This window comes from Triticum dicoccoides, chromosome 2B (assembly GCF_002162155.2).
Source record: "Triticum dicoccoides isolate Atlit2015 ecotype Zavitan chromosome 2B, WEW_v2.0, whole genome shotgun sequence".
Lineage (NCBI taxonomy): Eukaryota > Viridiplantae > Streptophyta > Magnoliopsida > Poales > Poaceae > Triticum > Triticum dicoccoides.
Window position 1 is genome coordinate 354,053,024 of NC_041383.1, and position 27,525 is coordinate 354,080,548.

A 27,525-nucleotide genomic window follows, 5' to 3' on the forward strand; every position below is an offset into this window, starting at 1 on the left:
CCCAGGTTCAGGCCCTCTCGATGGAGGTAATACCCTACTTCCTGCTTGATTGATCTCGATGATATGAGTATTACAAGAGTTGATCTACCACGATATCGCAGAGGCTAAACCCTAGAAGCTAGCATATGATTATGATTGTTGTTGTCCTACAGACTAAAACCCTCCTGTTTATATAGACACCGGAGGGGGCTAGGGTTACACAGAGTCGGTTATAGAGAAGGAGATCTACATATCCGAATTGCCAAGCTTGCCTTCCACGCAAAGGAGAGTCCCATCCGGACATGGAACGAAGTCTTCAATCTTGTATCTTCATAGTCCAACAGTCCGGCCAAAGTATATAGTCCGGCTGTCCGAGGACCCCTTAATCCCGGACTCCCTCAAGGTCCTTGACATTGAATATGTCGCTCATGTTGTGCTTGTCGCATGGGAGGTTGATCTTCTAAGCATTGTTGTTGTAGCATGCTAGCACCCTGAAGGGTCCGTCGGCTCAAGGTAGAAGTTTGGACTTGCGTTCGTTGGGGAAGCGGTCCATGCAAAGGTGTAACCACACGAGATCTCCAATGTTGAATATCATGGGTTGCTTGTTGATGTTGAGCTTGGTCGTTAGTCGTTGTACTGCACCTTGTCCTGTCTGTAGAGTAAGGTATGATAGCACTGTTTGCTATCTAATCAGTATGCAATGACTGATTTGCCATTGTGGTGACCCCTTGATCTATAAAAGGAGCGTCGTGGCAACCTTATAAAGGATTCAGACCCTTGTACTCTCGTACGCGCGTAGCTGCTCCCACCCCGAGCCAACCTTGCTGGGCCGAAGCATTGCTTCTCCGCCACGGTCCCCTCATCAATCCACCAAAGCAGGAGTAGGTTTTTACGCCTCGTGGCAGCCCGAACCTGGGTAAAAACTGCCCGTGTGATTGCTGTCGTGCTGCTTTGCACCATCCGCTCTTTGTGCAATGTGCTCTTACCCCCTGCCGAACCACAAGGGGCCGATGGCCCCATAGGTGGCCGTGTTTTCCCATGACATCTAGCTTGTCGGGGCAGTCTTGAGACTTGTCTTCGGGGCAAACCTCAACCCCGCCAGGCTCGCCTGCCCGGCAAGGGAGGTTTTTCCTTAGTGGTGTCTTGCTCCTTTAGCTTGACTTGGTCTTCCTGATCTGCCCTTTGATTTCTTAAAGAGCTATCTCTTCTGCTTGGTCTTATCTTTGATGTTGTAACCTTGCTCTTGAGCCCATGTATGGTCTGGGCAACATACCTGAGGTTTGTTACACTGACAGGAGCCCCGGGTCTGGCCCGAACACGCTGCCAAGCGTCGTTGGTGTAGGCCTTGTCAAGTACACAGGCGAGGAGGCTGTGGTAGTTCGTCCTTTGAGGTCTTCTTTGCTTCTTCATTAATCTGAGCTTGAGTCAGTTTCCGGTTTCCCTGTGCGCTGCATAACGCCAATTGTAGTGGGGCCATCTTTGTAATGGCTCGTGAATGACTTTAACGCACGGGGGAGTAACTACCAATCCACTCTTCCCACCACGTTCTTATCCCTTGCCATGTATGATGCATGCATTGAGTGGGGTAGGTAATGGAGGTGCGTGGTGCGGGAGAGAGCGTCATGGCAAAGGCCCGGCCTTCTCGAATTGGCGGAGAAGTATGGCGGTCATCGACCGAGGAAGGAGCCAGCCTCCAGCCTCGTTTTCTCTATAAAAGGGGACGTGGGCGGGGGCGCAGGCTGACACCAACCTCCTCCCTCTTGTCTTCTGGTGTTGCGTCTTCGTCATGACGAGGGGAGGGGAAGGAGGGCGTGGTCATGCCTTCGTTGAGATAGGGTCCCCTTCCCGCCATCGCATAAAGCATCCGTCCTGGAGTGGCGGTCCAGTGCTTAACACGAGTGGGAAAGGTATTAGGTGGGTATGAGGGCGGCGCGGCGGCAGTGTCGGAGGTAGCGACTCCGGCGTGCTCGTCGCTGGGCCGCCCACGGTCTTAATCTTAGTGAGGGGCCACGGAGGCGATACCACGTCGGAGTCCATAATAGACACAAAGCATGGTGATCAACCGTGGCCTATCTCTCTTCATCCGTGATGATGAAGGGAGACCACGGAAGCGGTTCGCCATTGGTTACAAAAGATCCCCTCTTTTGGGGTACTACCCGTCTTGCGTATGTGTGGGTTCCTTGTGCCCATACATGCTTCTTTAGGGGACGGCATCCTCCTAGCTTCGGGTCGATGGAGACGACCATGCTCTCTATGGAGTCTCCTGAAATACCCGGTGTCTGTCATGGCGGCCGCAGCGGGGGCTCGAGCGATGGCAGATGTGCCTCTTTGAGAGACAGCGACGAGGAGGGTAGCGGCAACCCATGACATGTCAAGAGCGAGGACAATCGCTCCGACGTGGCATGATTGCTAGTAGCACCATCATCACCGGTTGGGCCTCGGCAGCGCCACCATCTGTACCTTCCCTTTGGTTTATTCTTCCAGCATGGGAACGGCGCCCTCCTGATCCTGGGGACGCGCCCAATCCCAGCTAGTCCTTCCCTCATATTCTTCATCTCCCCCTGCGGTTTTGAGGAGGAGAGGGACAGAGCAAAGGCATCACGGGGCACTTCTCTTTTTTCGATCTAAAACATGTAGGCATTGGTCAAACTTTAGTATAAATTATGTAATCTTCCTTACCCATGTTTGTGTTCTGCAAAATCTGTACTTGCTTGTTAGCATATTAATGAAAAAGACAAGCTTTGTCGGGTACTTGATAGAGGCAAAGGTGTCCCGTCTTTCGATGAGATGATGGATTTCGCTTTGGTGGAAGTCGACTTTGACGATCCGACTACGAACGTGCGAGGACGTCGCGCCTTAGAAATCGCTAAACCAACTCCGAGAGGTTATTGACCACGCCAGAGCACGATCAACCTGACCACGAGGGTATGTTTCCTGCGAGCAAATGAAGAACAAGCAAGAAATTGAGATTGCAATCTGGATATTGCGAATATAAGATGAAAGCTTTATTGATCAAGCTGGGGTTCTGTGAGGCCTTTGTCTGGTCGTTGAACACAAACCAAGTACGCGAAGTTGCAGCTATGGCGAACTTTAATCTAAACAAAACCCAAAGTCTAAACGACGCCCTAAGGGCTGTATATATGGAGGAAGAGGGGGGAATTTCGTGGCCCCTGAGGGAGGGGTCCGAAACCAACCCTAACTCTTGTTTCCCCATACATACGGACTCTAAAAATAGCCTATACTTATGTATTTCGAAATTACATGGGCCTGGCCCAATAAAAAGGTGACGCGGCACCTAGAATAGCCTGTGGACGAAAATTATGAAGTAGCATCTTGTATATTTCGTTCAAGGCTTCATGCACTCATTATGGTGGCTTCAACATCCTGAAATCATCACTTGTAGCTCCGCTCTTGTTCCCCTTGCGCATGCCATCATCTCCATGCTTCTTCTTGATCCAATGTTCATCCTTCTCCAAGCTAGGCCCTTCATTTGTAAGCAAAACAAATGTATCCAATTTAGGCAGCATCATATTCTCATGAACATTAGAATCATTACCAAGAAACGAAAGTACCTGGTAATTTAATTGGCGTGCGCGAGCTCTAGTAATTGGTCCAGTATGTATAGCAGTAGGGGCTATGGGTGTAACAATAGTATTGATGTCCTCATCATCCTCCCCTTCTTGAAATGAAGTCGTCCTCGACGGAAGTTCATCTTCCTCTCCCAAATAAGGCTTCAAATCTGCAATGTTAAAAGTGGGACTAACCCCAAAATCTGTAGGCAGCTCAAGTTTATATGCATTATCATTTACTTTCTCCAACACCTTAAAAGGACCATCAGCATGAGGCATTAGCTTTGATTTGTGCAAATCAGGAAATCTATCCTTACGCAAATGTAACCAAACAAGATCTCCAGGTGCAAACACAACATGTTTTCTACCCTTATCTCCAGCAAGTTTATATTTAGCATTCATACGCTCAACGTTTTTCTTAGTTAACTCATGCATTTTTAAAATCAATTCAGCACGTTGTTTAGCATCAAAATTAACCTTCTCTAAAGATGGAGGAGGCAACAAATCAATAGGTGCACGAGGTAGGAAACCATACACAACTTCAAAAGGGCACATCTTAGTAGTAGAATGCAATGAACGATTATAATCAAATTCAATATGAGCCAAGCATTCCTCCCACATTTTCTTATTATTCTTCTCGTCGCTAGCTTTAATTTGAGTACTCACAGAGCCAAAACGGACTTCATATGAGGAAGATATGCCTATTTTACTGAACAGTGCACAAAACAGATTCCAATCCGAATTCAGGTACAAGACTGAGTATAGATAGATTCGAATTTTGATTATTTTTTTCTTCTCTCTTTTTTTGCACACTTTTTTTCTTTTTCTTTCTCTCCTTGTTTTGTCTAACTTTTTTTTATTTTTTTCTCTCTTTTTTCTCTCTCCCTCTTTCCAAAACAAACTGGGTAAGATGCAGATTGGATCAAGCGAAGATGTGAACGACCTCAACTATGATTATGACAATGAACAGTGGGTAGCACATGGTGGAAATTGATGGATGGGTGGTGGACATCGGAAGGGATAATGATGCAGCGGCGGCGTGACTAATGTGAACAGAACTCGAAACTCTAAAGGAATTAGACACTAAGACCAGCAACTCGACACGACGATGCAACCGATAATTCAATATGCAAACAATGAAAAGAAAATTGTAAAGGCTCAGACTGGCTTAGACAAAGGATGAAAAAATCTAACTTTTTTGTGGCTTTTTCTTGAACAGTAGGTAAGAAAATAAATTTAATCTAGGAAAAACTGGAAATTCTCACCGAGCAACCTGAAAACTGATACCACTTGATAGAGGCGAGGGTGTCCCGATCTTTCGATGAGATGATAACTATCGATTTGGTGGAGACGAATTTCATGATCTGACTACAAACATGCACGACGTTGCACCTTAGCAATCGCTAAACCAACTCTGAAAGGTTATTGACCACGCCAGAGCACAATCAACCTGACCACGAAGGTCTATTCCTACAAGCAATCAAAGAACAAGGAAGAATATGATAAAGCAATCTTAGTGCAAATATGGATGAAGTATTGATAATGATGGGGATCCGAAAGCGGTCTTGGTCTGGTCATTGGACATGAACGAAGTACACGAAGTTGCAATGGCTAACTTTTAACTAAACAAATCCCAACAAAAAGCTACTAGATTGATCTACTTATATAGGAGCAAGGGTTGGCAGCCAAGGAGGTGGGAGGATGTCCCAAGGCATCCTAAAAACAACCCTAGATCATACAAGGCTCATGGGCCCAACTGGAGGTGATGCAATACCTTTGGACTTGTAGTTTGACTCAGATTCTGCTGCAGCATCAGATTGTTTCGTCAATATCTCAACGCTCCGGACAAATTTGAAGGTGAATCCAATTGGGACGAAAAGAGAACGAAATTTACTTTCCAACAAAAAAAGAATCACCCAAGATCTTGGTGTTTTGAGTCAGATATGTCGGTGCAGTCCGAATTTGAGTCTAGAACATGAGAGACTTGAACTCTATCTTTCTTTGGCCCAAAAGTGACATGAGAAGACTTTTTGAACAGCACCTAAACTTCTCCCTTTCCCTTATCTTCATATGTAAATTATACAAATGTCCCATACACCTGCAATTAGATACGGCACAAAAGTCAGTGAAGTATTTTTGTCCTGGATAACATAAATAAATTATTGCATAGTTTGCATTAAAAAATCACCTCACAAATATGCATGTATGCAATATTTTTGGACATGATGAGGACATCAATACCATTGTTACACCCACAGCCCCTACTTCTACATATACTGGACCAATTACTAGAGCTTGCGCACGCCAATTAAGTTATCAGGTACTTCCGTTTCTTGGTAATGATTATAATGTTCATGAGAATATGATGTTGCCTAAATTGGATACATTTGCTTTGCTTACAAATGAAGGGCCTGGATTGGAGAAGGATGAACATTGGAGCAAGAACAAGCATGGACATGATGGCATGCGCAAGGGGAACAAGAATGGAGTTACAAGTGATGATTTCAGAACTTTGAAGCCACCATAATGGGTGCATGAAGCCTTGGACGAAATATACAAGATGCCACTTCATAAATTTCGTCCCGAGGCTATTCTAGGTGTCGTGTCACCTTATTATTGGGCCAGGCTCATGTAATTTCGAAATACATAAGTATAGGCTATTTTTAGAGTCCGTATGTGTGGGGAAACAAGAGATAGGGTTGATTTTGGACCCCTCCACCAAGGGCCACGAAATTTCCCCCCTCTTCCTCCATATATACAACCCTTAGGGCACCGTTTAGACTTTGGGTTTTGTTTATATTAAAGTTCGACATAGCTGCAACTTCGTGTACTTCGTTTGTGTTCAACAACCAGACAAAGGCGTCACAGAACCCCACCTTGATCAATAAAGATTTCCTCTTATATTCGCAATATCTAGATTGCAATCTTAGTTTCTTGCTTGTTCTTCGTTTGCCTGCAGGAAACAGACCTTCATGGTCAGGTTGATCGTGCTCCGGCGTGGTCAATAACCTCGCGGAGTTGGTTTAGCGATTGCTAAGGCGCGACGTCCTCGCACGTTCGTAGTCGGATCATCAAAGTCGACTTCCTCCAAAACGATAGCCACCATCTCATCGAAAGATGGGACACCTTTGCCTCTATCAAGTGGTATCAGATTTCTAGGTTGCTCGGTGAGATTTTATAGTTTTTTGTAGTTTAGATCGAGTCTGTTCTTCATACCTATAGTCCACGAAAAAGCCACAAAAAAATTAGGGTTAGTTCATCATATCCGAACCAGTCTGAGCCATTGCATAATCTTTTCTATTTTTGCGTTGTTGAATTTGCGGTTGCATCGTCGTGTCTAATTGCTGGTCTTAGAGTCTAGTCTTTTAGAGCTTCGAGTTCTGGTCATAAGTTGTCACGCCGCCGCCGCACCATCATCATCGCCCCTGCCATCTACCACTACCGCTTATCCGCCACCGCTCTGCATCCGTATCCATATACCACCACCGATCTGTATCCATATACCACCACCGATTCGTATCCATATACCACCACCGATCTGTATCCATATACCACCACCGCTACCATATACCACCACCGCTGCCATATCCTACCACCATATTTCCACCACCAATCCGAGTTCTTTTCATATTAGGTTTGTTTTCGAGATCCATCTAGTTTCCGGTTCGTGTTTCCTTGCCTGAGTAGGTTTCAGAAAAAAAAAGAGTCTAGAGACCTCGGGAAGATTTTAGGCCAAAATTTCGGCACCAAAAATATTTTCTCCCTATCCTATTTTAGGTCTCAGGGAGTGTTTTGAGACACTCGCCATCATAGTGATTTTTTGTCGCACTTTTTCGTCGTCACTGCCCCGATTTCCGGAAAAAAATCTTGCCCATCCTATCAGTTTGACCTGGGAAGAGTTTTGAGACACTCGCCATTATAGTGATTTTTCGCAAAAAAAACAAAAAAAGAGGAGCGCAAAAAAAGAGCGAAAAAAAATTCCAGAGTGTGCTTTTCCCTTGTTTACATGCAGCGCCGTGATTTTGTTAGTGTTCTAGGCTCGCGTCTCTAGCATGGTCTAGCCTAGGACCAGCACAGTACCGTTGTTGAGCGTTTATTCAACTTTGCATCTCTGAATTGATTATTGCTGATCCTTTTTGCTACCATATTATAAGCCTTCCCAGCTCCACATACATCTACGTCGTGTGTTTGACTCTCCCTGGTAATCGCTCTATCCAAGCTTTGAGAGTTTTGACTACAACGGTTGTCGATAACCACCTGCTGCTGGGTAAGAACTGGAAAGAATTTGAGATTCGCTTGACGGATTTGTAACACTCCACCACCACCATATTCCAGTAGTCTGTAGGATCATATTCTTGTCTGTTTCTATTGCTGCTAACTATGGCAGGAACACAAGCCGACGAGATTGACTGGGAGAACATGACGAACAAGGAGCTTCATGATAAGTTTCATCAAATGTTGGGTCAACAGGTGGAAGACGTGATGGCCAGCTTTGGAAAGGCATTGGAGAGGATGGATGACATTAAAAAGACAATTGACACCAAGTTGGACGCCAAGTTCGATGAATTATTGAAATGTCTTTCACAACCAGTTCTACGCCGCGATACAGTAGGACGAGCACAGCGTGTTCCTATTGAGCCAGGCCAAACTTCTGGTGCTGCTGTACCTGTTGTTCATACTTCTTTGGCTCCTGCTACTGCTGCTGCTGGTCCCAGGAGGAGGATGAGTTTGCGGGCGATTATGAAGATGAGGTTGATCAAAATCAGAACTACGTGCAGCCACCAGCACCACCACCAGCAGGTCGACCTCAGGTATATAATCTCAATGGTAGGCCTGCACCACCACCACCTCAGGTACGAGATCATGACCATGTTCCTAAACTGAAATTGAATATTCCACCATCTGAGGGTAGATATGTTCCTGATATATATCTTACTTGGGAGTTAGAAACTAAACAACGTTTTACATGTTTACAATATCCCGAGGAGAGATGGGTTGTTGCTGCTGTTTGTGCTTTCACTAGTTTTGCATGTGTAAGGTGGTCTGGACATTGTAGATTATATCCTATTCCAACTACTTGGACTGCTTTGAAAACTGCTATGCGTACTCGTTGGGTTCCACCATAATATCAACGTGAATTGCTTCAAAAATTGCAGCGTAGACAAGGGAAAAATTCTGTAGAAGAATATTATCAGGAATTACAAACTGGCATGATTAGATGTGGTATTGTTGAGGAGAATGAAGCTATGCTTGCACGTTTTATGGGTGGATTAAATAGAGAGATTTAGACCATTCTAGAGCATAAGGAGTATACTAATATCACTCGTTTATTCCATCTTGCTTGTAAAGCTGAACGTGAAGTGCAGGATTGACATGCAATGGCGCGCACTAACTTTTCTGCAGGTCGACCTTCATCATGGACACTGCGCGCATCTTCTACTTCCACTGCACCAGCACCTCCATCAGGTGCCACCTTCAGCCGTGATACAAGAAAGCACACACAAGCACCACTATCTGCCAAGAACACACCTGTCGGGCCTGCACAGAGCTCTTCTTCTTCCATGGCATCAACAGGGCACACAAGTGATATTATTTGTCGTCGTTGTAAGGGAAGAGGACATTATGCGCGAGAATGCAAATCTCAGCGTGTGATGATTGCTACTAAGGATGGTGGGTATGAGTCCGCTGGTGACTATGATGAGGAGACTTTGGCTCTTATTACACGTGAAGAACATGGTGGAGATGATTCTGATCATGAGACGCAATACATGGCTCCTGAAGACGCTGACAGGTATGAATGTTTAGTTGCTCAATGTGTTTTAAGTGTGCAGGTCACACAAGCTGAGCAAAATCAGAGGCACAATTTGTTCCATACAAAGGGCGTTGTGAAGGAACGTTTTGTGCGCGTCATCATAGACGGAGGGACCTGCAACAACTTGGCTAGCATGGAGATGGTGGAGAAGCTATCTCTGACCACAAGACCACATCCACATCCTTACTACATCCAATGGTTCAACAACAGCGGCAAGATTAAGGTAACACATATTGTTCGTGTGCATTTTAGTATCTCTACATATGCTGATTATGTTGATTGTGATGTGGTACCTATGCAAGCATGTCCCTTATTACTTGGTCGACCATGGCAATTTAATAAAAAATTTGTACACCATGGTAGAAACAATCAGTGTACTCTTGTTCATAAGGATAAAAATATTACTTTGCTTCCTATGACTCCTGAGTCCATTTTGAAAGATGATATTAATAGAGCTAATAAAGCAAAACAGGAGAAAAATAAGAGTGAAAATCAGATTGTGGCAAAAGAATTTGAGCAACAAATGAAGCCTAATAGTAAACCATCTAGTGTTGCTTCTGAAATTAAATTGAAAAGTGCATGTTTACTTGCCACTAAATCTGATATTGATGAGCTAGATTTTAGCAAATCTGTTTGCTATGCTTTTGTGTGCAAAGAGGCATTATTTTCATTCGAGGACGTGCCTTCCGCTTTGCCTCCTGCTGTCACTAACATTTTGCAGGAGTTCGCTGACGTCTTTCCACAAGACGTGCCACCGGGATTACCTCCCATTCGAGGGATTGAGCATCAGATTGACTTAATTCCCGGTGCATCATTACCCAACCGTCCACCATACCGTACCAATCTAGAGGAGACGAAGGAGATTATGCATCAAGTACAGGAGCTGCTCGACAAAGGTTATATACGCGAATCCCTTAGTCCTTGTGTTGTTCCTATTATTCTAGTGCCGAAAAAGGATGGTACATCATGTATGTGTGTTGATTGTAGAGGCATTAATAATATTACTATTCGTTATCGTCATCTTATTCCTAGGCTAGATGATATGCTTGATGAATTGAGTGGCACTACAATATTCTCCAAAGTTAATTTGCCTAGTGGATACCATCAAATTCATATGAAATTGGGAGATGAATGGAAAACAACATTTAAAACTAAGTTTGGATTATATGAGTGGTTAGTCATGCATTTTGGGTTAACTAATGCACCTAGTACTTTCATGAGATTAATGAACGAAGTTTTACGTGCTTTCATTGGACGATTTGTGGTAGTTTACTTTGATGACATATTGATTTATAGTAGATCTTTGGAAGAACATTTGGAACATTTACGTGCTAATTTTATTGCTCTACGTGATGCACGTTTGTTTGGTAACCTTGGGAAGTGCACCTTTTGCACCGACCGAGTATCTTTTCTTGGCTATGTTGTTACTCCACGGGGAATTGAAGTTGATAAAGTCAATATTGAAGCTATTGAGAGTTGGCCGCAGCCCAAAACAGTCACACAAGTGAGGAGTTTTCTTGGCCTCGCTGGATTCTATAGGCGTTTTGTGAGAGATTTCAGCACCATTGCTGCACCTCTCAATGAGCTTACAAAGAAAGATGTGCCTTTTGTTTGGGGTACCGCATAGGAAGAAGCCTTCACAGTATTGAAAGATAAGTTGACACATGCTCCTTTACTCCAACTTCCTGATTTTAATAAGACTTTTGAGCTTGAATGTGATGCTAGTGGAATTGGATTAGGAGGTGTGTTATTACAAGATGGCAAACCTGTTGCATGCTTTTCTGAAAAATTGAGTGGGCCTAGTCTGAATTATTCTACTTATGATAAAGAATTGTATGCTCTTGTTCGGACTTTAGAAACATGGCAACATTATTTATGGCCCAAAGAATTTGGTATACACTCTGTTCATGAATCTTTGAAACATATTAAAAAGTCAAGCTAAACTGAATCATAGACATGCTAAATGGGTTGAATTCATTGAGACTTTCCCTTATGTCATTAAACACAAGAAGGGAAAAGAAAATGTTACGGCTGATGCATTGTCTCGTAGCTATACTATGCTTTCACAACTTGACTTCAAAATATTTGGTTTGGAGACCATCAAAGATCAATATGTGCATGATGTTGATTTTAAAGATGTAATGCAGAATTGTAAAGAAGGAAGAATGTGGAACAAGTTCGTCATTAATGATGGATTTGTGTTCCGTGCTAACAAGCTATGCATTCCAGCTAGCTCTGTTCGTCTTTTGTTGTTGTAGGAGGTGCATGGAGGAGGATTAATGGGACACTTTGGCGTGAAGAAGACGGAGGACGTACTTGCTACACATTTCTTTTGGCCAAAGATGCGACGGGATGTTGAGCGCTTTATTGCTTGCTGCACTACATGTCAAATAGCTAAGTCACGACTCAATCCTCATGGTTTATATATGCCTTTGTCTGTACCTAGTGTTCCTTGGAAGGATATATCTATGGACTTTGTTTTAGGTTTGCCTTGAACAAAGAAGGGGAGGGATAGCATATTTTTTGTCGTGGATAGATTCTCAAAAATGGCACACTTTATACCATGTCATAAAAGCGATGATGTTGTTAATGTTGCTGATTTGTTCTTTCATGAAATTATTCACTTGCATGGTGTGCCAAATACTATTGTTTCAGATCATGATACTAAATTTCTTAGCCACTTTTGGAGATGTTTATGGGCTAAGTTGGGGACTAAACTGCTTTTTAGTACTACTTGTCACCCTCAAACTGATGGACAAACTAAAGTAGTCAATTGAACATTGTCTACTATGCTTAGGGCTGTTTTGAAGAATAATAAGAAAATGTGGGAGGAATGCTTGCTTATAATCGTTCATTGCATTCTACTACTAAGATGTGCCCTTTTGAAGTTGTGTATGGTTTCCTACCTCGTGCACCTATTGATGTGTTGCCTCCTCCATCTTCAGAGAAGGTTAATTTTGATGCTAAACAATGTGCTGAATTGATTTTAAAAATGCATGAGTTAACTAAGGAAAACATTGAGCGTATGAATGCTAAATATAAACTTGCTGGAGATAAGGGTAGAAAACATGTTGTGTTTGCACCTGGAGATCTTGTTTGGTTACATTTGCGTAAGGATAGATTTCCTGATTTGCGCAAATCAAAACTAATGCCTCGTGCTGATGGTCCTTTTAAGGTGTTGGAGAAAATAAATGATAATGCATATAAACTTGAGCTGCCTGCAGATTTTGGGGTTAGTCCCACTTTTAACATTGCAGATTTGAAGCCTTATTTGGGTGAGGAAGATGAGCTTCCGTCGAGGACGACTTCATTTCAAGAAGGGGATGATGATGAGGACATCAATACCATTGTTACACCCACAGCCCCTACTGCTACATATACTGGATCAATTACTAGAGCTCACGCACGCCAATTAAATTATCAGGTACTTTCGTTTCTTGGTAATGATTCTAATGTTCATGAGAATATGATGTTGCCTAAATTGGATACATTTGTTTTGCTTACAAATGAAGGGCCTAGCTTGGAGAAGGATGAACATTGGAGCAAGAACAAGCATGGAGATGATGGCATGTGCAAGGGGAACAAGAATGGAGTTACAGGTGATGATTTCAAGACTTTGAAGCCACCATAATGGGTGCATGAAGCCTTGGCCGAAATATACAAGATGCCACTTCATAAATTTCGTCCTGAGGCTATTCTAGGTGCTGCCTCGCCTTATTATTGGGCCAGGCCCATGTAATTTCGAAATACATAAGTATAGGCTATTTTTAGAGTCCGTATGTATGGGGAAACAAGAGATAGGGTTGATTTTGGACCCCTCCACCAAGGGCCGCGAAATTTCCCCCCTCTTCCTCCATATATACAGCCCTTAGGGCACCGTTTAGACTTTGGGTTTTGTTTAGATTAAAGTTCGACATAGCTGCAACGTCGAGTACTTCGTTTGTGTTCAACAACCAGACAAAGGCGTCACGGAACCCCACCTTGATCAATAAAGCTTTCCTCTTATATTCGCAATATCCAGATTGCAATCTTAGTTTCTTGCTTGTTCTTCGTTTGTCTGCAGGAAACAGCTTCGTGGTCAGGTTGATCATGCTCCGGCGTGGTCAATAACCTCTCGGAGTTGGTTTAGCGATTGCTAAGGCGCGATGTCCTCGCACGTTCGTAGTCGGATCGTCAAAGTCGACTTCCTCCAAAACGATAGCCACCATCTCATCGAAAGACAGGACACCTTTGCCTCTATCAGGACGTATCCAAGGTAGTCATGTCCTCATCAGTATCGTGCAAAAGAGGCTGGTTCTTCCCTAACAAAAGTACAAAAGCAGCCAATGAGAAGGATTTGACCGCACCATGCTGACTTTAACCGGACCAGACTACCCTATAAAAGCTGCTAAACTTGGGAAATATACTACTGCTTCCATTGGATGAAGGTGGAATTAAACTTGAATTCTAAAAAATGCATCGGCACTAATTAGCGAAGTCGAGCTGCCGGTTCTCACACATACAATGCATGTTGTTTTGTGGTCTAATTTTTTGTTTTTATGTGTGATGTGTACATAGTAATGGCATATTCACGTGAGCAAGAAATTCTTTATTTAATGGGTATGCATTTGTGTTTATTTTGGATTTTCAAATTTTAAAAAGTCATATCTTTCAAACCGCGCATCAAAATTCAGATCCGTCTTCACCGTTGGATTCCTTGCGGCGACATCTTTGAAACTAGATCACGCATGATTATGTTTCGATGAAACTTTTTCGATGCCAACTTTGGTGCTATATGGTGCAATTTTAGTACTGCATTATGCAACTTTAGTACGGAATAGTGCAACTTTTTAAAACTTGTTTTTTGGAGCTACATGATCGAACTTACTATGAGGTTGCAACCTACCAACTATGATAACGTAATGCGTCACTAGTCTACTGCACCGGCCAACAATCTAGTAGTCGATGTGCAACCCTCCTTCCTACTCATGGATGTGTAGTTTTTCACTCTTGGCACACCCTGCCCCGCCCTCCTACTATTGCTATGTGCAACTTAGTCTAGTGTTCACGCCAACTACCTATTAGTCGATGTGCAACTCCTTCCCCTCCCTTGTTGTGAATATGTAGTTCAGTTAGTGGGGGCAATAGACGGAGTTGCACAAGTCTGCTAGGCAGTTGGCCGGGATAACATACGAATTTGCACATCTCACAGGCAGGATAGTTGGATGGTGAAAACTCCACATTCATGAGGGTACTGAAAAGTTCCATATAGATAGGATGCTAAAGTTGCACATCTCACTAGAAGGGGTGGTTTGGCCTAGGTGCTAGCAGGGAAACTACACATCCACGGGAATACAAGGAAAAGTTGCACATCACTATTAGACAGTTAGCCGTGGCAGTATCCGAAGTTACACATCCACTAGTAGGTAGTTGGTCGATGCAGCGAATAGTGAAAACACATCCAAGGGCAAAGAGAAAGTTGCACATCAACTACTAGGTAGTTGCCCTGGCCAAAAATGAGGTCGCTCATCTCACTAGGAGTTAGTTTGGGGTGGAGGTGCCATCAATGAAAACTGCACGTCCACGGGGTAGGTGGAAAGTTGCGCATCCACTATCAGTAGTTGCACATCGACGTTAGGCAGTTGCACAAAGCGGGGATTAAATTTCACAAAAAAAATTCATCAAAACATATCCATGCGATATCTAGTTTCGAAGAGCACGTCGTGAGGGTTCCAATGGTGAAAACGGATCTCACTTTCGATGTGCGGTTTGAAAATATGGTTTCTTTAAAATTTGAAAACTCGATTTAAGTGCGTTCACACTTGTTCACATGGGTGCTTTGCAATTTTTTCCTTTTCACACATGTTCACACCTCACTTTTGCTAATATATAGATTAGGGGTAACAAACTATTTTCATTTATAGATGGAACACCTCACACATGTTCACGGAGCGCCGGCCGAACGCTGCGCCGGAGTCTTGCTACGCACGTGTACACGTCACAGGTTTTGCCCCACCTATCGTCCCCACCTATCATTTTTTTTCTCCACCGGTCAATCTTATCCCTTCTTTTCTCCACCTCTCATTTGTTCCTCTTTCTTCTCCAAACAGACAACCATCACCCCACATCGATCTCTCACCCCCCGCCATCTCCTATCCAAGATGGTTGCGAGCTACTATTGGGGCCATGGCGTGTGAGCTCACAGGATCAGGGTGGCCATGGCTTTACGAGCTCGTGGCGGACGACGATGGCGAGGACCGCGAGCTTCATTTTGGGTGTCGCCATTGCGCATTAGGGAGCACTCATCGGAGCCGCGAAGGACCAAGTGGCACCTTCGATGTTGCAACCGGCGTTCAAGGAAGCTACAACCAGCGCACAAAAAGCTTCGACCAGTAACAACGAATGCTAGGGTCAGCCACTGGCACATCAGAAAGCTTCAACCGATGTCGCAAAAAGCTTCAACCACAACGACGGGAAAGCTACAGAACCACGGTGAGCTACCGATAGGGCGTCGGCGAAAGCTTCAGGCGGCAACCAAAAAAGCTTCAACCGATGAGTGAGGGTGTTGGAACCAGTGTTTTCTGGAATGTTAGAACCAGCAATGATTACCATGACGAGGCTACAACGGCAAGGTTGCTACCACGACGAGAGCTACAACGGCACTGCAATGAGCTACAGCCAGCTTCGCGAAGAGTTGCAACCAGCAGTGCGCGGTGCTACGACCAACAGACAGCGGCAGGGGAGAGCTGAGCAGAATGCCAGGTATTATTGTGTGATGATTGCAGTCGCGCGGACTTGCTTCGATCCATATTAATTATCATATTCTTTTACAACGGCCTGCTTTTTGTGAGGGGCACAATTTTGTTGTTCTTTATACTAAAATGGCCTTTTTTATATATAACTACCAGTGGCCCATGCCAGTGCATCATTTTTCTTTATCTTTTTCCACTTTTAATATTGTTGGTTAATTTAAAATAATATGGTTACGAAACGCATGCGCTGCAACAATTTCGGGGTAACGAGCTTGCAGCATCTCCGTCGCCGGCTCACCTGTACCATGCATCCCGTCGCCGGCTCGCTTGCATCCTGATTCCCGTCACAGCATCGCTGACACCGGTCGAACCTCCACACGTCAGCCTGCAGCACCGTGTCCCCGGCCCAGCCCACGGCAAGTCCAAGCAGCGCCCAGGCCTCGTACAATGGTGTTTAGAAAAATAACCTGGGTTTTTTAAAGCACCAATGCCTATTTCTATAGTAAAGACGTCTAATTAAGCGTTTACCCTCTCTAAGCACCTTGAATTGTACAAGGCCTAAAGAACCACTATTTTCAGTCAGGCGAATGCAATGGTTTTGTATAACAGCAACAGTTACATGACATACCCAGAATTTCATCCGCATCTATGTTCGGATGTATGACAAACTCAAGTATTAGGAATAATAAAGCTACAACGCTACAAATCGTCATCCTTTGATGGCTAAACAGAAAAGGGAACGAATAAACCATGAACATTTGAGCATCAGGAACCTAGGCTACAGGCTTGGAGGATGGAACTTACGCTAAATGTCACAGGCAATGCACAGTACTAAGCAATCTAATTAGTTAGGTTAACCAATACACAGAACATACAGCACCGCTGAAGAGCCTTGAAGCAGCAATGAACTAGACGAACAAAGATCAGGGTGGGCAACCTGCAACCATCCTACGATCCCACCAGCAAGGCAACCTGCACGAAGAAAATGTTGGAAGATAAGTGTTCTGTGTTCAATATGCAAATGAAAATGATGAACACAGGCCCCACTGTGACCAGGCCAGAAATTATTATTATTATTACTCCTCCCTCCGTCCCACAATATAAGATAGCTTGCAAAAACGTCTTATATTATGGGATGGAGGGAGTGTTATTTCAGTCTTGCCGTTTATGACTCGTGAAACAATCTAGTGCTACTGACGCATAAGAGACCATCCACGCGTGTGTCTACAAATAAACTAACATTCCTCAATAATGCATCTTCAAAATTCATTTTCCGTTCTTTCTTAGAGATGATAACTTTCTGCAAATAAAATAGTACAGCAATTGCTGTGTGTCTCTTGGAAATGAAAGCATACATGTATTATTCTGCTTAGTCAAGTAGAGTGTCATGATTTTGACTGCTCAAACGGTGCACGAACAAATAATTGCCCATGGAGAGTGACAACTGCTGAGGTTTGGTGAGGATCGATGCGGGAGGGCAAACTAATGACCTGCAGATTGTACCATTTTGAGTATCAACAAATCTGGTGCGAAAATAAAAATCTTCAGAATACAATGTAGATTTTTGACAAACCTTCTTGAATGGAGTAACACCCCAAGGATTATCTAGTTGCTCAGGCTCTCCCGTAACTATCAAGCGGCCAGCAGGATCTGACTGAACATGTACCTACAACAAAAGATGTATCAAGATAAATCTGTAAGCAATCTCACCATTCCAACTTTTGCAGCGCTGAAAGATTTATTTTATTTACCTCTTCACGAAGAAGGCCAGGAACCAATGCATAGACTTCATAGCAATCTTTCTGCAAGGAAACATAAATTTTCTTTTATATAAGAAAGATCCTACTGATTTTTTGGTTAGCCATGCTTGGTTCTAAACACATAATAGGTCAACAGTCACATGATCTAACCAAGATTTACATATTTTAAATAGAATAAGCAGTTTGCTGGCACAGCTTTAAAAGTTGCAGAAATGTACTGAGAACTATTGGAGTTGAGATCCATGGGGAAACAGTACAAATGTACTAAAAGAACATGAAGAATAATTTTGTACTTATAAAATGAGATACTCACAGTTCTCCGAACATTTATCTTCACCCAATCAGCAGGAGGGCCCATGTCAATAACTGTCGAGTCATTTCTGCCAAATAGCAATTATTTTCACCCAATCAAACCCATAAAAAACCATGACCAAGGGGATAGGAGGGATCTAGTCACTCGCATGTCAAGCCTACTTGGTAGACTGGATAGACCTTGTGTGTCGTAATTCAACTATGACATGCAAAAGAATAGAATGAACTCTATGGGCTGGTGGCAATGTTGCAGAGTTCTTAATGGTTTTCAGCAGCAATGAAATAAAAAGGCTTTGCAAGATTTATTTGATGGTAATAAAGAGTTGGGAAAAATGAGAGTTACTGTAGCTTCTCAGATTTGTATGGTGTTGCCTTCTCATCTTCCAAGGTTGGTGTCCTTTTCCTCTTGGCCAGACCTATATGAATGCAATAGTCAATATATATTCTTGTAAACGGATGTCTAACAAATGATGTCCAGAAAAGTCACCACTGCTTTTTGGATTTTTGTCCTTCTTCAAGACAGGCATAGCCGCTTTATCCTGAAAGAAATTAGGATGTTAGTTATACAACAAAACGCGGATTACTAATGACCTTTGACTTCAAGCAACAAATACCTTAATTACTGGATCAGCAATTTCACCATTGCCAAGCAAGCGCTGCGAATGCCAGCCTTGCATGGCGCGAGTTGCAGATTCTCTTCTAGCTCTTCCAGATCCTGATGCAAGGCTTCCACCCACCTGTAGAAAAATTAAAAAACTCTTTTCTCAAGCCCAAAATTTGCTCATCTAAAAAGATATTCCTGCTCATACTACTTCAAAGAATGATCACCAATTTAGATGCAAAAATGAACTTCCACTGTTTTGAAACAATTTCTTGTTAACTTAGTTACACATGACTCCTCTCTATTTGACCAAAGAACATAAAATAGCTAGCATAATAGATCATAACATTGTACCTGACTATCAGAAGCAATTCGCTCGGTGAAAGTAGATGCAGCCACATGGAACTCGCCAGTTTCAATCTTGTGTTTCTCGTATTCAAGGAGTGCCTGTGAGAAAGAAAAAGACAATAAAGAGGTCCGCAGGAAACAGGGAGAGGACAGGGGTATCAACACTGACTTATATTATTCAACCATTCTTCATAAAACAAGAAGAGAGGTTTACAAATATATTGCACTCTCTGTTTCTTCCCTGCTGAGAACACAAACTGCATTTGCATTCAGACACTGAAGGGAAAACATAATCCCCATAACATGTAGCATTAAGTTTGAACAAGATTACCAATTCTGGAGACTGGACTTATGGCATAGTTCTATGCTAGGAACTTGGTAAAACTTTCAACGAGTTAATCTGTGTAAGTGCAAAAGGTCTTGCTCAAGCAACTATCATGGCATTCATAGCACACAACAGGATTCAACCACAAGAGCATAGCAAGTGAGGAGTTATAAGCAATGAGATTATCATCTGTGGGAATATAGAGAGGTACCTTCTCATAGAAGTTGCGGAAGGTCCATGAAACAGTCGTGCACGTCCTGCATAAAACATGTTGGTTACGTAGGAGAGAGTACAGAAAGAACCACATGTCAATTACGTTCCGACTCCATCATTGCACAATTACAATAGAGATTCATCAAATGAGAAGGCCAGGAAGGGATTATTGCAGAAGACAAACGGTTGAATTCATACTTCGGAGGTTTGAATGATTCTCCCACTTGACGCCATAGTTTGCATGATGTCACCTGTTAATGCAACTCATAAGAAAGAATGCAACCTCACATTGATAAAGGTTATACAAAGTTACGCGCAAAAGTTACAAAATGACAAGTAAAGTAGTAAACACATGAATACTTCTGTAGTCAAACAAAGAAATATCAGACAGTCTAGATATACCTTACCCCTATTCTGGAGAGAAAGAGATATTAAGTCAAGGGCAAAGCTTGACTTTCCTCTTAAGCAACCAGGTGTTTGCTAATTGTGTATGCATATATGCTCGTGGTGAATTTCATCAACATTAAAAACTATGATTAGTGCCATTGCTTCCTCTGCACATGGTCAAGCTATCATTCAGGCTCGTGTTTTGTTTTTCCAAAAAATAGAAATCTTGGTTTGCAAGAAATCCTTATTAGTTATACTGATTTGCTCAATAAGGTTAACCTTTTGCCTTCTGATGTGATTATTGTCATTGCTTTTGTTAAATCATATAATTTGCAACCCACTTACTCAAAACAAAAAATATGATAATAATGCCAGGCAAGATTATGAGAGGAATGCCTCGTTGGCTGCATCAGCCAGGTAGGACAGTAAGCGTGAGGTTTTGGGTCATATTTCTATTACCAACAAACTGAATGGAATCTGTCCTTACTTTTATATTGGTGATAGAACTTGAGTCATTGTCAATAGAGAAAAGATTAGTAGATAATCAATTAAATAGTTGAACGAGGATTATAGACAGCATATGGAAGAGAGAAAGGTATCAAATCAAAAATAGTGTTTCATACTTTGTGTATGGTGCATCCAGTTAACAGGATCTGATATAAAGGTGTAGGGTGCAAACAAATTGGGCAGATGAATAGACAAGCGGATTACATGAGTATGATAGCATAACAAAGATAACAAAAGCACAGAGGGTGTTAAATTAAAAGATGAGTAAAATGTATCAGAGGCCCTATAACTATTCGAGGGGTGTCAAGTTAGTCCTAAAACTTCAAAACCGCAGATCCAAGTCTCTATTTAAGTTGTTCATCAGGAGTCCTAAGTAGCCCAGATCGGAATTTAACTGCTCACGTGGTTGTTGACCATTGCCTAGTTTTTGCAAAATAGCCCTTATAAATATATGTCTGTAATTTGTTAGTGCAAACCAGGGGCACTGAGCTGCCGGAGTGACAGCACCTCACGATCTGTCACCCTCGTGACCAACTTGTGTCTCCTTGGCCATTGCTGGCAGTGAAAGCTCCATGGCAAGCAGGCGGAGCTGGATGAGGAATGTTCTTGACATTCTGTGTAGTGGGTCCAGGCAGCTGCCACTGTCGGTTGTCACGAAATCCTGGGGCCGGCGGTGCAGTTTTCCGGTGTGACACGAGTAGCAAGGACGTGGTCTGAGCACATGGTGGTGCCTAAGACGGTATTCAACCCGGTCCAGAGAAGCAGACGTGCACCTCTGGGTCTAGCGAATGGGCACCATTTGTGCAGGGCGGAAGAAGCTGATCTCGGTGGCCACGTACCGGCATGACAAGCACAAAAATAAATGGTGATCGTGATATCTGCGATGCATAGGTTGAGAGCATGCTGAGGCTGCCAGAGTAGAGCTAAATCTGCAGGCACCGTGGCTATGATAACTGGCGCGGGCACCACAGTAGCGGTGCATAGATAGCTCAGTGTGTTGCGCGCTTTAGATGCGCCGAAGTGGGCGAGGTACATCGACAGTGTGCCGCACACATGGTGCACAACAAAAAGCTGATGCCTCTAAGCCGACTTATGCGGGGAATGCGTAACAGCGTAAGATGCATTTCAATGTCAGAAGGCAAATAGGCTACCCTATATAAGGTCCTTTCTGCAAAAAAAAATGACACGTGAGCAAGTCAATGCTGATCTGGGCTGCTTAGGACTCCCAGTAAAATAGTTTTAGAACCCGAATCTGCAGTTTTGAAGTTTTAGGATTAACTTGAGACCCTCTAATATTTGTAGGACATGTGATGCATTTTACTCTTCAATGATCTCTGTCTATAAGCGGACAAACATTTCCAAACACAATGTGTTCATTAAGACATTAAGTAAGCAAACCCAAGTGTGATCTTATCAGCTTCATGTTTGTACACCATATATTGTTATGCAGAAAGCACCGTGATAGATCTAAAAAGAAAACTAAACACAAGATGCCCTGGCATAATGTCACAAAGGGATGAAATGAGTACCTGATCATAGCCACCCAATCCAGTTACTTGTCTCCACAACCTGCAAAAAAATTAAGGTAATGTCAAATCATCCAGCAATCAGAATAACTTTCTATTATGCAAACATAAAGATAAGCCATTGCGGTACTCACTTGAGGCAATTCAATCCTTCACCATAAAATTTTGGGGGCTTGAATTCCATTAATTTCATCGTGTAGAACCGGTCGAGCTCCTTGATAAACTCAGCCTGCTCCTCCTCCGTCCCAGAGTCATCGCCTCCACGGGTGTAATCAAACATGAAGGAGTTATTTGAGACCTTGTCAGACAAGTTTTGGTTTTCACCCTCCCCAGCTAGTGACGACACTAGCTCATCCTCACCATTGGCGTCCTTCTTATTATCTCCACCATTGTCGCTTTCCTCTTTCAGCAAGCTGCCCTTGTCACCATCCACCCTGACCTCGGTGTGCTCATCTCCATTTCCTGCTTTATCAACATCCATCTCGGCAGCTTCATTTCCCTGGGTGTCATCCTTTAACTCAGCCACCTCGTCTCCCTGGGCCTCGACCTTGGTCTCCGCCACCTCATTTCCCTGGGCCTCACCCTCCGTCTCCGCCCCCTCATTTCCCTGGGCCTCACTCTTGACCTGATGAGCCACAGAAACATCCACCAGGGCATCGCCTAAACGCTCCTCTACCTCTTCCTCCGCACCTTGGGCTTCGACCTTCCCCAAATCGTCAAGGGACGCAACGGTGGTGGCAGCCACTAGGGCGTCGCCCTTGTGCTCCTCCCCCACTTCCTCGGCACCCCCTTCTTCAGGCACCGCCGAATCCTTGGTAGAACCAACGGCGTCGGCGTCGGCATCCACCATGGCGTCGTCCTCCCCCTGTTCCTCCACCTCCACGTCCGCCTCCGCTCTTTCGGGATTTGCCGAATACTTCACGGAATCGACAGTGTCGGCGGCCTCGGTCTGGCCATCGCCGGGGGCGGGCTCGCCGTTGGGCATGGGCAGCTCTAATTCCGCACCTAGACGGCAGTATGGAGGAGCGGCGGTAGCGACGCGCGCTATGGGGCGCTAGGGTTTGGGGTGAGGAAGTGGGGGGGAAGAAGGAGGACTTGAGTGACAGAAGCGGCAGATGTGTTTGGGTGGCTGGGTCAGAGCATGTCTAATAGAGCCCTCAAACCCTTAAATCTAAAATTGGGTTTAAGGATTGAGAATTAGCCATTTTTAACATTTTAAGGGTTGAAAAATAGGGGCAAAGACTAGAACCCTCAAATTCAACCCTTATAACGAAATATAGCAAAGACTAGAACTCTCAAACCCAACCCTTATAACGGAACCCCAACCCCAACCCTTAAAACTGTCATTTGACATATCACAATTTTCACTAGAAAAACACAATCAACCTTCAAAAAACACGGAAATGAAGAACATTGATGCATGGTTTAATAGTTTACATCACACAATCATCATCTTCCCCCTCTCATCGGCACCATCACCAAAAAGTTGCACCTGGCGCCATCTCCTAGACCACTTCCACGTCCATCAAGCACCTCCACTGTCGTCGGTGGTGGAGTCCTCCACACCGTCATCGCCACCACCACTCATCGGAGTGTCACCTCGAAGAGTAGAGGACGCACCACGGAACATCCTCTTCCTCTCCGCGATGTCCTCCTTGTAGTCCTTCCACCATTGCAATTGGTCTTCATCCATGTCCTTCTTGGACATCATCATGTGCTCCTTCTCTTCCACCATGAGTTCTTTCCATACCTTTGCCTCTTTGAGCTTGATCATCCTCTCCTCCAAGTCGGCCTTGCGCTTTGCTTCTTCACGCTTTGCTTCAACTTGTGCAAGCTTGACCTCTTTCTTCTTCTCGGTGATAAGAAACTTCGTCTTCAATGTCTTCGTTGTCAATTCCCCTCTTGCCTTCATCATGTGCTCCATCTTCTCCCTTAGGCTTGACGCCTCCCCTTCCATCTTCTTCCTTAGCTTATCCTTCTTGTTTCCAGCGGGCTTGTGCTCGTTCCTTCCCTCATCTTCACTATCATCCATCGTAAGCATTGCCCACTTCTTGGGTGCGGTCTCTTGATCCCTCAACTTCCACTTGTCAAAGGTTTGAAGAATTGCCCAAGCATGCTTAAATGGGAATGGCTTGCCCTTGGAAGCGGCCATCTACTTGTACCTCATGCCAGCAATTGTCTCCTATCAACCACACATAATCACATAAGAACCCACCAATAGCATAGTACACACACATAATCAAAATAGTGAAGAGATATGTACTCACATAGTCACTCTCCATGGTTCCACTAGGTGGTGCATCCCTCACTTGGTCCATGGCCGCACTCCAATGAGCACAAGCGGGCTTCATCAACTCCCACCGGCCTTGAAGCGACCGGTAAGTGCGAGAGATGAACCCACTATTCTTCGGCTTGATCCTACAATAGGTGTCCTCGATCATTTGCCAATACCGTTTACCGGTTTGATCGGTGCCGGTGCTTGCATCCATCCCCACAGCTACCCAAGCACGAACCAAGAGGATATCTTCCGCCTCGGTGTAGTTTGTCGACCGCGCGTGTGGGCGGGAAGCGGCGGTGAATGACTCCTCCCCTATCTCGGCCACCTCCTCGTCGTCATCCCCTTCATCTGTTGGGGAATGTTGCATAAAATAAAAAAAGTCCTACGTTCACCAAGATCAATCTATGAGTTCATCTAGAAACGAGAGAGAGAGATGCATCTACATACCACTTGTAGATCGCGTGCGGAAGCGTTCAAGAGAACGGGGTTGAGGTAGTCGTTCTCGTCGTGATCCTATCACCGGAGATCCTAGCACCGAACGGACGGCACCTCCGCGTTCAACACACGTACGGTCAGCGTGACGTCTCCTCCATCTTGATCCAGCAAGGGGAAAGGGGAGGTTGATGAAGATCCAGCAGCACAACAGCGTGGTGGTGGATGCAGTAGGACTCCGGCAGGGCTTCGCCAAGCAACTGCGGGAGGAGGAAGAGGTGTAGCAGGAGGAGGGAGGCGCCAAGACTTAGGGTGCGGCTGCCCTCCCTCCCCCCTCCTTTATATAGGCCCCCAGGGGGGGCGGCCCTGGAGATGGGAATCTCCCAAGGGGGCGGCGGCCAAGGGGGGTGGAGTGCCCCTCGAGGCAAGTGGTGCGCCCCCCACCCTAGGGTTTCAAACCCTAGGCGCAGGGGGGCCAAGGGGGGGCGCACCAGCCCACTAGGGGCCGGTTCCCCTCCCACTTCAGCCCACGGGGCCCTCTAGGATAGGTGGCCCCACCCGGTGGACCCCTGGGACCCTTCCGGTGGTCCCGGTACATTACCGGGTGACCCAGAAACTTTCCCGATAGCCGAAACAGCACTTCCTATATATAATTCTTTACCTCCGGACCATTCCGGAACTCCTCGTGATGTCAGGGATCTCATCCGGGACTCCGAACAACATTCAATTTGCTGCATACTCATATTCATACAACCCTAGCGTCATCGAACCTTAAGTGTGTAGACCCTACGGGTTCGGGAGACATGCAGACATGACCGAGACGGCTCTCCGGTCAATAACCAACAGCGGGATATGGATACCCATGTTGGCTCCCACATACTCCTCGATGATCTCATCGGATGAACCACGATGTCGAGGATTCAAGCAACCCCGTATACTATTCCCTTTGTCAGACGGTATGTTACTTGCCCGAGATTCGATCGTCGGTATCCCAATACCTCGTTCAATCTCGTTGCCGGCAAGTCACTTTACTCGTACCGTAATGCATGATCCCGTGACCAGACACTTGGTCACTTTGAGCTCATTATGATGATGCACTACCGAGTGGGCCTAGTGATACCTCTCCGTAATACGGACTACGGAGTGACAAATCCCAGTCTCGATCCGTGTCAACCCAACAAACACTTTCGGAGATACCTGTAGTGCACCTTTATAGTCACCCAGTTACATTGTGACGTTTGGTACACCCAAAGCACTTCTACGGTATCCGGGAGTTACACGATCTCATGGTCTAAGGAAGAGATACTTGACATTGGGAAAGCTCTAGCAAAACGAACTACACGATCTTGTGCTATGCTTAGGTGTGACGCCAGGATAATTAAGCTACAGCAACCATCTACTAATGATGCCACGTCACCTCGATTACTGATGCTAATCTCGCGTTAGTTCGAAACCGATTCCAATTCAAATTCAAAATCAGGCAAACATCAAAAGTTTTCAAATATTAAAAACCAAAATGTCCGGGTTGTGTCAGTTAATGCGCAGATGACTATGATGAATAATCCACATTTTTATATAATGTATAAATGCACTAAAATGATTTAAACGGTAGCAAAAACATTTTTTAAATGCCTTTGGTATTTTATAAAACACAAAACTAATTTATTTTGGGTTAAAACCTTTTATGGCTGAGGGTTATTTTGAAACGTTATTTTAGGAGTTGTTGTCATATTTTACTAAGTAAAAATAATGTGGATCTAAAATTTAAAACAGAAAAGAAATATAATAAGAAAAAAAAACAACAAACAAACAAAAAAAGGAAACAAGGGAGGCCACACCCCCCCCCCCGGCCACACTGGGCCTTGGCCCAGATGGCCGGCCCAGCCGCCCGAACAGGCCGGCCCACCCGCACCACCACTTAACCCCCTCGGTCCACTGACCGAAATCCCTAACCCCCACTTCTCCCCTGATCCCCCACTCGCACCCACTCCTCCCTCTCGCCCTTCCCCGATCTGGATCGGGGCAACCCCCCAGATCCCATCGCCCCATCGCCGCCTCGACGTCCTCGTCACCCCTCTCGCGGAGCCGGCCCCTCCTGGCGCCCCACCGGCGCCCCGTCGCCCGTCCACGACCACGCTGACGCGGGACCCCGCCCGGAGCTACCTCGCCCCCACATTGGACGAGGACCGCGCCGGCGGAGCCCCTCACCGTCTTCCCCGAATCGCCGTCGCCCCGTCGTCCTCGTCGGATCTCTTCCCCGCCGGAACATCGTCTTCGACCTCCTCCCGAGCACCACTGCCCGAACCCCTACAACCCTGGTGAGGCCCTCGGCCTCTCGTCCTCTCCCTGCACTCGTCGTCCGCCCGATGCTACCCCGTGGCCGCGGCCTCCTCCCCACGCCGCGACTGGACCGACATCCCCCGCGCGCCCACCGTGGTCGTGCCTCGCACGCGCCCTCCCTATGGCCGCGCCCCGCACGCGCCCCTCCCCGTGCGCGCCCACTGTGGCCGCCTCCCCCGCTCTGCTTCCCCTCGCCTTTGGCGCCTCGCCGCTCGCCTGGACCGCGCCCTGGCCCCCCGCTGCAGCCGCCCAATCGCCGGTGCCGCCGGCCGTGCACGCCCCTGCGGCCTCGTTCTGCTGCACCCCCCTGCGGGCGAGCGCCCGTTCAGGTGCGCCTGCGCCCGCCCCGTTTCGCCAGCGCCCGAACCCGCTATGGCCCTTAGGGCCTATGACATGTGGGGCCTA

At 45.3% G+C, this 27,525-nt stretch overlaps 1 protein-coding gene across 1 annotated transcript; it reads right to left on the bottom strand.

The window, feature by feature from the left end:
• Positions 1 to 16,663: 16,663 nt before the first annotated feature.
• LOC119363686 (AT-rich interactive domain-containing protein 6-like) lies at positions 16,664 to 23,200 on the bottom strand. The gene is made up of 13 exons (XM_037629049.1): positions 22,205 to 23,200; positions 22,074 to 22,113; positions 19,849 to 19,901; positions 19,649 to 19,694; positions 19,119 to 19,211; positions 18,778 to 18,900; positions 18,651 to 18,702; positions 18,507 to 18,579; positions 18,165 to 18,231; positions 17,843 to 17,893; positions 17,665 to 17,757; positions 17,447 to 17,581; positions 16,664 to 17,063 (listed from the first exon to the last, which is right to left on the bottom strand). The coding sequence occupies exons 1-12, from the start codon at positions 23,053 to 23,055 to the stop codon at positions 17,477 to 17,479; spliced, it is 1,647 nt and encodes a 548-aa protein (XP_037484946.1). The 5' UTR covers positions 23,056 to 23,200; the 3' UTR covers positions 16,664 to 17,063; positions 17,447 to 17,476.
• Between the last annotated feature and the right edge of the window lie 4,325 nt (positions 23,201 to 27,525).